At 34.1% G+C, this 14,274-nt stretch overlaps 1 protein-coding gene across 1 annotated transcript; it reads left to right on the forward strand.

Annotated features, from left to right (window-relative positions):
• The first annotated feature begins 10,634 nt into the window (after positions 1 to 10,634).
• On the forward strand, positions 10,635 to 11,840 carry LOC131634495 (uncharacterized). The gene has a single exon (XM_058905162.1). It carries the CDS (start codon positions 10,635 to 10,637, stop codon positions 11,838 to 11,840), a length of 1,206 nt encoding a protein of 401 aa, XP_058761145.1.
• Positions 11,841 to 14,274: the final 2,434 nt, after the last annotated feature.

Consider the following 14,274-nt stretch of genomic DNA (forward strand, 5'->3'; position numbering starts at 1 on the left):
AGATACCCTCTAAGACTTTCTAGAGAATCCGATCACAACTTGATCTCCTCTAGTTCTTACAAATGAATGTAAACAAATTCTTACAAGAGTATTACAATGCTTCTTAAAAGCTATAATCACAACTGTGATATTTCTCTTAAAGTTTAAGCTTAATCTCACTAAATTATTACAAAAGTAATGAAGTGAGGTTGAAGATGAAGTTTGAGAGCTTTTAGAATTTGACAGCGTTTCTGTATGTTTGCGCAAAGTTGTGTATTCAGCTTCTCATCAGAACTTCTATTTATAGGCGTTTGAGAAGATGACCGTTGGGAGAATTTAATGCGTTGCATGATCCGTACAGCATTGCATTTAATGTTTCACTCTTTTTTCAACTACCTCGAGCCTTGCTTTTTCTGCTTTAACTGACGTTGCCTTTAATAGCTTCTAACATTCCTTTTGTCAGTCAGCGTAGCCTGCCATCTTGTACTTGCTTCTGATCTGATGTTTGTATAAACAACGTTTGAATATCATCAGAGTCAAACGGCTTGGTGCAGAGCATCTTCTTGTCTTCTGACCTTGAAGTGCTTCTAGCGTGATACCATGAGAACTTCAGTGCTTCTGCTTCTGATCTCAAGTTCTTCTGATGCTTCAACAGACCATGTTCTGATTCTGCTTAACCATCTTCTGATGTCTTGCGAGAGCATGTTCTGATGTTGCATACTTGAACCTTCTGAGTCAGTGCTTCTTGCGCTGAATTTGTGCATACTCTTTATATATTTCCTGAAATGGAAATTGCATAGGATTATAGTACCACATTATCTCAAGCAAAATTCATATACATTGTTATCATCAAAACAAAGAATATTGATCAGAACAAATCTTGTTCTAACAGTTTGGACTATGGGTGAATATATAAATAATAAAAAGTAAGTAGTAGTACAAATCACACGTACGTTTCCACGAGTACCTGGTTTATTACCAGTGTGTTCGTACGGGTACTAGTTTGGGCTGGACCGGGTACTATCTAGTGTATTTTAAATTAAATATAACTTCAAAATAAAATATTATTGTGTGTAACCCGTCCATTTTTATGCTATTTTTGATTGAGTTGGCCACTACATGTTTTTGTTTCTTGTCATGCTGAGATTTTCATGGCTTAATAATTTAAAATGGTGAAATTTTATCAAAGGGAAAACTATATCAGCATATCTGTCACGTTAAGATTTTCATCACGTAAAATCCGCCATATTATGATTTTCGTCATTCTTGGTCAACAGAAATAATGGAAAAAGGATAGTATCGTTGGTGAAAGTTTTAAAAAAATTGAGATTAAGAACTATATATATATATATATATATATATATATATATATATATATATATATATATATATATATATATATATATATATATATATATATATATATATATATATATATATATATATATATATATTATGGAATAAACTACCAAAATAGTTTATACCTAAAAAAAAGCAAAAGCATAACATTCACTATTTTTAGACTAAACTCATACTTTAACACAAGAATGATGTATGAGAGTTGAAATTGTAAATCATGATATATGTGAAATATAAGGTCAGCATATTCAATTTAAAAATACAAATTAATTGTGTTTTTAGGTGAATTTGTTTTGGCAGAGAATTTCCAATTCAGTAAATTGTAAAATTTCAACTCATAAACTTTTACGTGCAAATCCATAAAAGACCTCTATATAGACAATAATAAGACCTTTATAAGATCTCCCAATCAAAACAAACTCAACAAACTACAACACTAATAGGACCTTTAAATACACGGAAATGAATGCATACAACCTCTCTTTGACTTACACTCACAACAGACACCTTATCCAAGGAGTGAACCGGGAGGAACAACCGCTGCATACTGCAGATTTCTGAAACAATTTAAAAAACCACTGCTTAAGACACATGGTGACTAATTCGAAAATAATGTAACACAACGGATGGTTTATGTGCCTTATTATTTATGTTGTTTTCAATAGTTGCAATTTACTCCTCATTAAACACACTCATTCATGAAAGGAGAAAAGTATGCAATCAAACTGAAACAGATGCAGCATCGGCATTATGCTTCTGTTTAATACCCACTGGAATTTCCAGCAAGTTACTATTAGCATAAAAAAATAAGCAAAATGCAGTTTATATGTACAGATCAGTACAAAATAAGCATAAAAAATTAGTAAACTGCAGTTTATATGTACAGATCAGTACAAACTTCTTTTCAAATATTTGGGAAGTGAATTGCAGTTTATGTGTACAGATCAGTACAAATTTCATTCCACCTCAATAAAACATAGCCTAAGACAAATGAAAGTATCACCTTGATTGTTAGTTATACCAAACGTAACAAAAGCCTCGACGCAAACCTGACTGATAATCGTCAAATTCAGCTTTTCCTTCGGCCCATTAACGCATACATCAAGAAGATCAAACCTAAAAGGCTTTTTATCTTAATAGTCCAAACCTAAAAGGATGAAATTCTGTAAGTAGTGGCACCTATGTTTCTGTTAGCAATTCTTCGTTGGGAAGAAATTGGACATGCTTCCGAGCAAGGTTCCTTCAGGACGGCATCATCTTTAGGCAGTGGGGGAAGCACTCCAAATTTAACTGCAATTTAAAAACGTCAAAGAAAATAGAAACCGTAGAAATCTCATCGTACAAATTTAGACTCTCGAAGAAATTACTTGATATTACCTGACAACTGTAGTTAGCAAAGTTGGGCTGCATAAGTAATGGAACTCCCATATGATCCTTGAAGAAGGTCTAAATTGCAGTTACATGAAACTTGTCAAAGGATAAAAGTTGCGTAAATCCAAGAACCATACATCAAAAACAAATTTGTGTCCCAGATTGAACAACATATTTGTCATGGCCATTAAACCGACTTTTATTCGTAGTTCATTAATATTACAAACTTGCGGACACAATTATTGAATGAGATATCTGCCCGTGAAAAGCTATTAAATTACACACTTAATGTCATAATATACTGAAGAGTTTTTAATAATAACGATATCGGCAAGTATAGTACGGCAAGATCAAAAAACATAACTTGTTTCAATAAAAGTAATTCCAAATAAAACATTTTAACAAAATAGAGGAAGGGGTCAGGGAAACCTTCTGGGCCGTTTTAGAGTGCTTATGAACATCATTTCCCCGTCTTCTTGTGTTTCCGCTCAAAGTGATCGAGACGGTAGCCATAGTCCCGTTGGAAACGGTCCATATAATCTCCTTGAGGCTAAAATGATACAATCAAACTAACCATTAATAATAGTATAATACCAGAATAATCACAAAACTAACCTAACTAATTAATAAAGCAAATCCAGAAAGAGAAGAAGCAGATCCATAATCAAAACCCTAATCTCACTTTCAGTATCAAGCACTATTAGTACAGCTACACAAATTCATCATATCAACCACAATCACAAAAACCCTAACCACAAAATCATCATATCAACCAGAAAACCATAACCACAACATCAAAACCCTAACTTTAAACAGAAATAAAAAAACATGATAACTGTATCATTTTGGGAAGCATAATGAATTTTAATTCGCTTTAAAGATAAAACATAGACATGAAATCGTGTAAGAGAAGGATGAGTACCGATTCTCCATAAATATCTCCATTTGAGACCTGCCCCAAGTTGAGTACATGGCTGATGTTCTCGCGGCATTTCCGACATAACCCCAAACTTCAACAAATCATCAGTACAAATTCTATAGAAGAGGAAGAGATTGAAGAGAGAAGAAGAGGAAGAGAGGGAAGAAAGAAGACGAAGAGAAGGTAAACAGAAGAAAGAGAGAGATCAGGATGGTGATGAGAGAGAGAAGAAGAGGATAGTGATAAGAAAGGGTTGGGGAGAGAAAGATACCCAAAAATGATGAGAGAGGGAAAAGTGAGAAAAAGTATATTTTGAATTTTGAATTAAAGGTTGATTGGATTGAAACTATATTATGTCATCAACTCATTCAAAGAGAGGAAGCAAAGGTATAAAACAATAACTATATAATTGGAATAGAACAATATGACATCATTAGTTGGAAAAAGTTTTTTTTGGACATAAAATACCCTCATTTTGGTGAGTTGTTGCAAGAAGGGCAAGGGTTATAAAAGTGTTTTCCAGACATACAACTTTTCTTATATGGTAGATTTCCAATTAAATTAAAAATTAAAATATACGGGTGTTACAATAGTGGCTTTTTGACTTGGTGAGGTGTCATGCTCTGATATTGTAACACTGGGGAACGCGTGTTTTGAGTTATGTTTTATTTTGATGTTTTGAGGGATATAGTTTCGATGATGTTGAACTTATCCGTATGACTGATTTTCTGCTGTGTTAACATGAGTTATTATGTATTATGATGAATTTTCCTCAGTGAATGCATGACAATGGCATATGATATTTGTTTTTAAATATGAATTGTTGCACCCTTATTTCATGTTACTCTGAAATGTTTAATTAATTGTCACGGGGTCTTAGAAGGGTGTTACAATCTTAATCTTAACATGATCACAACTGATCTAATTACAGGGCTATATGGTGCCATTGCAATTGGAATTGGAGGAATAAGGAGACGCACAACGTGAACTTCTATATAGACTTGTTGATCGGGGTATACATGTTCAAAATAGATTGGATGAGTATAAAAAGAGCATGGTGAATAATTGTGTTATTACTAACAATGAGGAAGTTACTACCATGGTGAGTTGGAAACCTCTAGAGAGAGATTGGTTCAAGCTGAACAGTGATGGAGCTTGTATGAATGGTGGTATGGTTGGCTGTGGAGGCATCATTAAAGATTCTAGTGGAAAGTCAAGGAATGATTCTTCAAATCTCTAGGTAGTTACAGTGTTACCAAAGTAGAGTTGTGGGGCATTTTTGAAGGCATTTTGCTTGCAATAGAGTTGGACATTACAAAGTGAAGATTAACATGGATTCAGAGATAATCATCAGAATATTGAAGACATGGATAGCTAAAGATATAGATAGTGTCTCCCTTTTGAAACAAATTTTGAATAAATTGGAGACTTTTCAAGTAGAGAAAGCCGACCATACTTTTAGAGAGGCAAATCTTTGCACTGATATCTTAGCTAAATATGGAGCTATGAGTGAGGAATCTATGATTTTTAGTGATAATTTTCCTGAGTTTATCAGGAAGTTAGTAAATTCAGATATTAGAGGAATCTCTCTCTCTAGGAGTATTGTTGTGTAATTCTTTGCTTTGGGCTTAGACCCATCATTTAACGAAAAGAAAAACTAAAATTTTATGATTAAAAAACTTGTAACTAAAATTCTTGTATTGCTCTGATAGAGTTTTTCAAAATCATTATTACCTTAAAAAATAAAATGAAAAGTGTAATTATGTGGAAAAAAAATTAAATAACCAAATTTTAAAAAACAATTAGCCAAAAAATCACATTTTGGAAAATTTTATCAAAGTGTCTAGGTTTGACACCACTCTGGAGTATGCGCCAAACCAAATGGAGCCTATGTATTAAAAATAGGTGTATGCGCCATTTCAAATGGCGCCTATGTACAACCCATATTAGGTTTGCCATTTGAAATGGCGCCTATGTTGTAGTTTTCTTTTTATTTTTTTTAAGAGGCAATATGTAATGAACGATAGTGGAAAAAATCGGAAACAAACTATTTCATTAATTTAAACTCACGGATACATTGGAAAATTAAAATACATAAACAACAACTGATAAAGGGAAAATTAAAATACGACTAGTGTCTCTCATCACCGTAACGTCCGTCGGTTCTGCATCTAGGAGCGCGTATATCACATTGAGGACGTGTACGGGCGCGAGCCCCACCCCTTCCCCCTTGTGGTTCTTGTTGTGTCTGGGTGGATAGGCCTGGAAGTGTTCTGTCAATAATTTCGGTGTCAAAGAAATCGTCAATGCCACCGTAGCATCCCGGAAGCCGACTGTCGTAAAGTCGGTTACCCATTCCCTCATAGCTTTAAAATGGTGGTAGGGGAGGAGGTGGAGCTATGACTTCTGGTTGGTAGCACTCGGCGGCACTTGCACTGCCTTGATAAAAGGAAAATGTTTCAGTTGGTGTTGCGTAACAATATGGGCTACGGTGGTGAGAGGCTTGTGATATTAGTGGGTCGCGGAGGTCACTTTCATCCTGTGGACCCAAGTTGAGACTTAATTGGATTCTTGAGGAACCAGCCTCGTTGTATTGGCTTGATGATCTAGAGGAGCTTCCTTCTTGGTATTGGGTGGGTCGTATTGGGTTGGTCTTGCTGTTGGTAAATTAGTTCAGACTAAGTTTAGAATGGGTTGTACTGTTGGTTGTTGTGTTGTTGGGAGCTATACTAATATTGGGTTTGTTCTAGGTATTGTTGTTGTTGTTGTTGTTGTTCTTGTTGTGGGATGATATAGTTTTGTCGGCGGGGGTCTATTAAGTAGAAAGGGTATGCTACAAATAAATCGGGGGTGGTAATAGTTATGTACCAACTCATATATTGTCTTGATGGTTTCATTTCAGTTTCACTAACAGGGAAGTTAAGGGCATGGTCGCTACAATTTTTCCACATCCGGCGCCATTCTGGAGCGAATTTTTCCACATGCGGGAGATTAAGGATAGGCACCTCCAGAAGACACTAGTCAATGCAGGATATGCTTTAACTCAACCCACATTCCAACATTATCAGAGTGAAATTTTATTGTCAAATCCCGATGTAGGAAGCTGGATTGATAACCTTGCAAGGGAGAGATGGACTAGGGCTTATGACAACGGCGTATGATAGGGCCACGTGACAACAAATATTGTGGAATCCATGAATGGTGTCTTTAAGGGCATTCGAAATCTTCCTATTACTGCACTGGTGGAAGCAACATACTTTAGGATGGCTTCGCTATTCTAAATAAGAGGTCAGAGGTGGAGTGCTGTTAAAGAATCGGGACAACTGCTCAGCGAGAGTTGCATGAAATTTTTGAAAGAACAATCAACAAAGGCCAACAATCATCATGTTACTGCTTTCGATCGATTCAACCGCACATTCAGTGTTAGAGAAACAGTTGACCATAGTGAAGGATTATCGAGACAACAGTATAGGGTTCTACTAGATGACCATTAGTGCGACTATGGAAAGTTTCAAGCATTTCGTATGCCTTGCTCACATGTCCTAGCAGCATGTGCATATGCACACCGAGATGTATTGTCACTACTATCTCCAATTTACAAGACTGACACCTTGCTCGAGGTACACAATCTCACTAATATCTCCAATTTACAAGACTGACACCTTGCTCGAGGATTATTGGCCTGAGTATGATGGGGAAGTATTTTGACATAATGACATGATGCGGCGAAAGAAAAAGGGTCGCCCCAACAATACTCGTATTCGAACCGAAATGGATGTTTGTGACAAAATGGAAAGAAAGTGTAGCATTTACCGTCAGCTAGGGCACAATAAAAACAAATGTCTTAGTCGTGGAACAGCCTCAACACATGTTTAATTGTATGCCCTAGGACAATTATTGTGAAACAACTTTGTAAAATATTTTGAAGCAATCAACTTTACTTTATTAAATGGAAAAATATTAATAATTAGGGTTAACGATAGAGAGATAAATCAGAGAAAAAATCGATGAACGGAACTGAAAACTGTGTCCAAAATGAAAGGGAATGGGTTATTTTTTCCAAAAAAAGCCCTAACACATAGGAGCCATTTCAAATGGCTCTTATGTGTAAACACTTGTACATAGGCGCCATTTCAAATGGATAACCTAATTTGGGTTGTACATAGGCGCCATTTGAAATGGCGCATTCACCTAAATTTTGAACATATGCGCCATTTGGTTTGGCGCATACTCCAGGGTGTGCTCCCAAATCTAAATACTTTGATAAATTTTCTCAAAATGTGGTTTTTTGGGTAATTTTTTTTAAAACCTAGTTATTTAAATTATTTTTCTAATTATGTTTGAATATCATAAGTATTTGGAACTTGGAGGTTTGTTTGGAAGCTTCCGACCCATGCTTCCAGTTGCTGTCAGAAGATATTAAGGTTTGGGCAGAGGTGAGCATTTTGCGTAGCGATGCGGAGGACAATCACGACTGGATGATAATGGAAGACAATAATTTTAGTGTTAAATCTTGCTATGACAAGCTTCTTGGAGGGACTATGATGGCTCCGACTTGTGAAGGGGATACGGCTAGAGCTGTGGCGTCGCTTTGGAAGGCCGAAGCACCGCCTAAATTGAAATTTTTTTGCTGGAGATTCATGATCAACAGAATAGCTACTAAGGACAATCTTATCAAGCACAATATTAATGTTGTAAGTGCTGACCCGTTCTGTATTTTCTGTCAAACATCCTTAGAAAATCTTGACCACCTCTTTGGTTCTTGTCTCTTTGCGGATAGTGTTTGGCGTAAAATTTCTGTTTGGCTGGATGTTACTGAGTTTATCTCAGTTAAGGAGTTTAAGAAACTATTTCTCAATATTGATAAGATCAAGAATAGGATGAAGAGGAAATTAGTAGAAGTAGTTTGGTTAGAGACTATTTGGAGTATTTGGTTAATTAGGAATGAGTTCATTTTTAACCAAGTTAATCCTTCCTTTGTTGAATGTATGTCCGCTATAGTTTTTAGATCGTGGATATGGTTATCGTCTTGTAGTTCGATTAGTCCGGTATGCAACTTTTCCACTTGGAATACTCACCATACTCTTTGTTTTGGGAGTTGAGGTTTTTCGTTTTGTATTATCGGTTGAGAAGCCTTCTTCTCTTTTAATAGAAATCTTGCCTATTAAAAAAAAATATTTTATATACTACATTTGAATAACTCATATCATTTAATTGAAAAAATAATTTTTAAAGAACACACATACTTTTTAAGGAATAACTAATTTGACTATGAAATATTAGTTAAAGAATTTCTTAAAGCTTGATGGCATGATTAGAATAGGTCATGTTGATTTAACTTGACTTATTTAAGATTTGATATGGTCTAACTTAAAATGTCAAACTTAGATCAAATTGATGCTATTAAGATCAGATTTATGTTATTAAAAAATATTTAAAATTTTATAAATTGATTTATATATGAATATAAGTTTAGAAAATAAGTTAACTCAACCCACATTCCAACATTATATATGAAAATAGACTAAATAGGTTAGTCTATATATACTTATATATGTCGAGCTGTAAGACATCATAGGTAAAATAGATTATTTCAAAGACTTAATGTGAAGAAAAAAAGTCATTTTAGACAAAAGAAAATGTTAATAATAAATTATAGGACAAACTCAGATTTTAAAAATTTATCATAGTCAGACTCAAACTTTCTAAAGTCTAATCTAGTCTATTTTCACCTCTAATTATTGTAAAAAAATAAAGCTAAATATCAAATATATCACGGGAATAAATAAATTAATTAAATAAAGATGATAAAATTTGGTTTTTAATGAAAATGGAAGGAAAAATAAGTAAGTACTATCGCCTTTAATATGAAGAATTTGTTGACAAGTTTATCATATAAAGACATGAGTCATACTGTATTATATCATGCATTTACTTATTTGGTAAATGCTGATAAGGAGTTAATTATGATTAAAAGTTTTAGGAGTTTATAAGAAATCAATAATGGTTAAAAAAACATGACAAGTTACCACTTTAAAAGAAACAGTAAGGAACTAATCGTTAGTTGGTCTAATGGTGATTGACGTTGGATTTGGTAGGGAGAACCACGGTTCAATCCCCATAACTGCGATCGAAAGGGGGATGAAACCACTTGATGCCAGAACTCGCTCCCGAACCGGACTAAACCGGCGCTATAAAAGAAAAAAAAAAAAAAAAAGAAACAGCAAGGATGAAGTTGTAAAGAGTAAAAGTTAAAGAGTAAATATGGAATAAAAGTAGGCCACTCATATCCCATATAAATTGTCATGTAAATAATTGCTAAATTTAAGATAGGATAAATTAATAATTGTCATTTTTTAATAAAAAACATCAATTGTTTTTTTCATTAAAATCCATAAATATATTTTATAAACACAACACGTTATGGCTAAAAAGAATACAATTAAATTCATTTGTAATAAAATGAATAAACTACTTAATTTGGGTGGAAATCTATCATTATAAATGCTTTTTAAGCATAAACTATTCTCCACGTATTAAGTTATCAATAATCGAGTAGTTAATACTCTTTCTGTCCTTGTCTATAACACGTTTTGAGATGAGATTTTTATGCATATAATAGTAATGTAATTAATAAATACAATTTATATATAATGATTCCTAAAATATTTTTGGTGTATAAGTGTATTTAAAGATAACATATTTTTTTTATAATATAAAGCTAACATTTTATATTTTTATAAAACTTTTTTTTATTGCATAAGTGATACATTAATAATAATATATAAAATTTGTAGAGGTCTTAAAAATAGGAAGAAAGAAATAATAATCACAAAAAATCTTATACTTCCATTTCAAAAGGAGTAATATAATATTGCTTTTAAAAAGGTAATATAATGAGTTAACTATATAATAAGGAAATAGTGTAGGAAGAGAAACTTGAGAAAGAAATATTAACATCCTCGTTTTGTCACACATATCCAAACTATATCAGCATTCAGCATCAATGGATCCATGCTCTTTCGTACGGATCCTCATTGGAAACCTTGCTATCAAATCGACATCATTATCATCATCAAACCCATGTTTCTCAGGCAAAGTTCACCCTTTAAATACTCCTTACTATTACTGCCAAATCAAACTCAAAGGAGCTGATTCTCCTCCATGCCACGTTGTAACAGTTCCTCTAATATCAAACTTAATAGATACACACCCACCTCACTCTCTCGCTGTTACATTCGATTACCCCAAATCACATATCTTAAACCTAAACAACACTTTCATTAAAATCTCAGTTTATAAAGCTCCCACAAACCCTACATGCATGCTTAGGTTTAACTCAACCAAGTTATTGGGCAAGATTTCAGTACCACTCGATCTTACTTTTGTAGAATCACGATCATGTTTTTTCCACGACGGTTGGGTCGCTCTCACGGGTAACAAAAACAATCAAACCCATGGATTATTTCATTTAACAGTCCAAGCCGAACCGGACCGAAGATTCCTTTTCCGGTTCGACGGTGAACCCGAGTGCAGTCCGCATGTTTGGCAAGTCAGAGGAGAAGTCAAACAACCGGTTTTTACTTGCAAGTTCAGTTTCAGGGACAAAAACCCGGCTCACTCCCCTTTTTCCAATTATTTAGTTTCTGGCCGAAAAGGATGGTCTATCACCATTCATGATTTGTCAGGTTCACCAGTTGCGTGTGCTACGATCATTACACCGTTCGTTGCCTCACCTGGATCGAACCGGGTAAAGAAAGCGAACCCTGGAGCTTGGCTGATTCTCGGACCAGGTGGAGATGGTACCTGGAAGCCTTGGGGACGGCTTGAAGCTTGGCGTGAACCTGGTAACTCAAAGACTGTTGGTTACCGTTTCTACGCTGCTCGGGCCATTGACAATCCTGTTACACTCGCGGAAGGCACTATAAGTTCACAATACGGAGGTAAATTCATTATTGATAAATCCGGTGTTACTCGGGTGAACACTCTGGAAGGAAATTTGGAAAACAAGTCTTGGTGTAAGGGTTTTGTAATGTCGGCGAGGTTTGATGACGAAAACAAGTGTAGTAAGCCGGAGGTGGAGGTTGGGGTGAGACACGTGACATGTGCGGAGGATGCTGCGGCTTTTGTTGCTCTTGCCGCTGCCATGGATTTGAGCATAGAGGCGTGCAAATTGTTCTCTCAGAAACTACGAAAGGAATTGCGGCAGTAGATTCGGGATTCATTCGTCATGCCTGCCATTGTCTTGGTCGTTATTGTTGACAGTAAACTTGAAGATCATTGTTTTTAGTGACATTATTACTGGTCAGATTTAGTTTGATCATTTTTTTTATGACAAAGGTTATCATCCTTGCTAAAATATAATCATAAACATGCTCTTTTAGGACAGTTATATTATAGGTGTGGATTGTTTATCAGGTTCGTTTACTGTTTTTTCAATAACTTTTTTATTTATATTTTAATATTTTGTTTCTATTATTATTATTATTATTATTATTATTATTATTATTATTATTATTATTATTATTATTATTATTATTATTATTATTATTATTATTATTATTATTATTATTATTATTATTGTTGTTGTTGCTGGTAAATATTATAAATAAAAAAGGTATAATGAACAGAATTAAAAATACACACATTTTAAGAGTATACCAAGGATAACTCTACCAATGAGAAGTAGTATAATCGCATCACTGTTGTTTAGAATTGTGTATATATTTTCTTTATTTGTAACCATTTTATCTCTTTATATAGTATTCCTTCCTTTTTTTTTTATAATGAGTGACTTAGTTGACTATTTCATACATATTAAGAATATTTCATACATATTAAGAAAATTGATGTATAAATAAAAGAGAGAATACCTTTATTACCCCTTCTCAAGTATAGAGAGTGATGAAAATAGTAATGATTAAAGGGTACAATTGAAAAAAATAAAATTAATTTACATTGCAAATTAAAATGGATTATTCATTTTTAGACACTTTATTTTTGTAAATGAATCGCTCATTGGGGGACAGAGAGAGTCGTTATTGTTAGAACAAGATTTGTTGCTACAATAAGTCTCTATGTTTTGACGATAACAATACATATATTTTGTATGTAACAATTTAGTTTCTAATAGTTTCTTGAGTATGCAGATATTGTGTTCTAAGAGATTCTGGATTGTTGTCCGTGAAGAATCATCAGAAACAAGCAAGGCGCCTCAAAAACATCATTTGCATATGATTCTGAAGAAACATCAGCAGTTCTGAGGAATACTGAATGTTCATCAGAAAGTAGAGTCACGGTATGCTTCTCAAATAAGCAAGTAATTAGAAGAAAGAAACTCTGTTAGAGCTTCTGCTCCAAGATCAAAAATCAGCGAGCGAGCTTTCAAGTCAAGTTCAGAAGTCAAGATTTGTCAATCAGAAAAGCTGATGCTTCTAATTCTGAAGACAAAGTCAAGTTTTTGAATACATCAAAGGTCAAGCCTTAGAAGATCAGAAGTATCTTCAAACAATGAAAGGACGTGTTTTTCAGATGCTCGCATATTTGATAACTCTTAAAGGACTCTGATACGAAGTTTGAAGAAACCAAGCTGAAGACCAAGTGCTGAAAGACTCTGAAGACGAAGTTCTGAAGACTCTGAAGACTTGAAGCTCTGAAGATTCATGTTTCTGAAGATAAATGATTTTGAAGACGAAGTGCTAAAGACTCTGAAGATGTGGTTCTAAAGACTCTGAAGACTCAAAAGCTTATTTTCTTTCTTCCAACTCATGCTGTCAGCCTCTGAAGTTCAAGAAGAAAGGAAGATAACCATATGAAGTACGATGTACAAGGTACAAATGAACGTTTTGTTCCATTACCATAAAAGGACGAACAAGATGTGTTATTCTACAGAAGCTATTTTCCACCAATTCATAACAACATATCAAGCTACAATACAATGACATACTGCACCATTAACATTTATGCTTGATTCTATCCGTTGGAAACTAGCCATTGGAAATCAAAAAGACCTTTTTGCCCTCCAACATCTCTTTTGAGAAACTATAAAAAGAAGACCAATTCATTCAACAAGGTTGATGACAACTAAAAAGGTTGTTGTTGCAATTATCATGATGCCAATATTCATACTGTCATAATGGTTGTTGTCATTGCAGTTGTTAACTGTTGCTTGGCTTGAATGTAATTCAACCAACACAGATTGACAAGAATTAACACATGAAGAAAGAAGACAAATGCTAACAAGCTAATGATTGAGAAGCATCTGTCAAAAACAGAAGTTGAAGCTCATGCCAATTTAAAATGCTACCAGGCCAATTAGTTGATGCTAATGCCTAAGTTGATATGTAGAAACCAATATGAACAAAGAAGATGAAAAATGAAGATTCTACCAGATGCTACTCAAATTTAATCTCATACATCTTGATAGAAATAAGAAGAAGCAAGGAATTGTTGCTCGTGACTTGCTCAACAAAGAAGATGAAGAAGAAGAAGAACACTACAAGATTTTATTCAACATATAAATTATATACATCTTTGTAGAACAATGTAATGAACAGAAGAGCTGTTGCTTGAATTGTGTTATAGGTTTAGAACTCTTCATGTAAATTGTTTTAACATAAGAGTTGTTGCTCAGAATTATGTTAAAC

Source organism: Vicia villosa, unplaced genomic scaffold (genome assembly GCF_029867415.1).
Source record: "Vicia villosa cultivar HV-30 ecotype Madison, WI unplaced genomic scaffold, Vvil1.0 ctg.001306F_1_1, whole genome shotgun sequence".
Taxonomy (NCBI): Eukaryota; Viridiplantae; Streptophyta; class Magnoliopsida; order Fabales; family Fabaceae; genus Vicia; species Vicia villosa.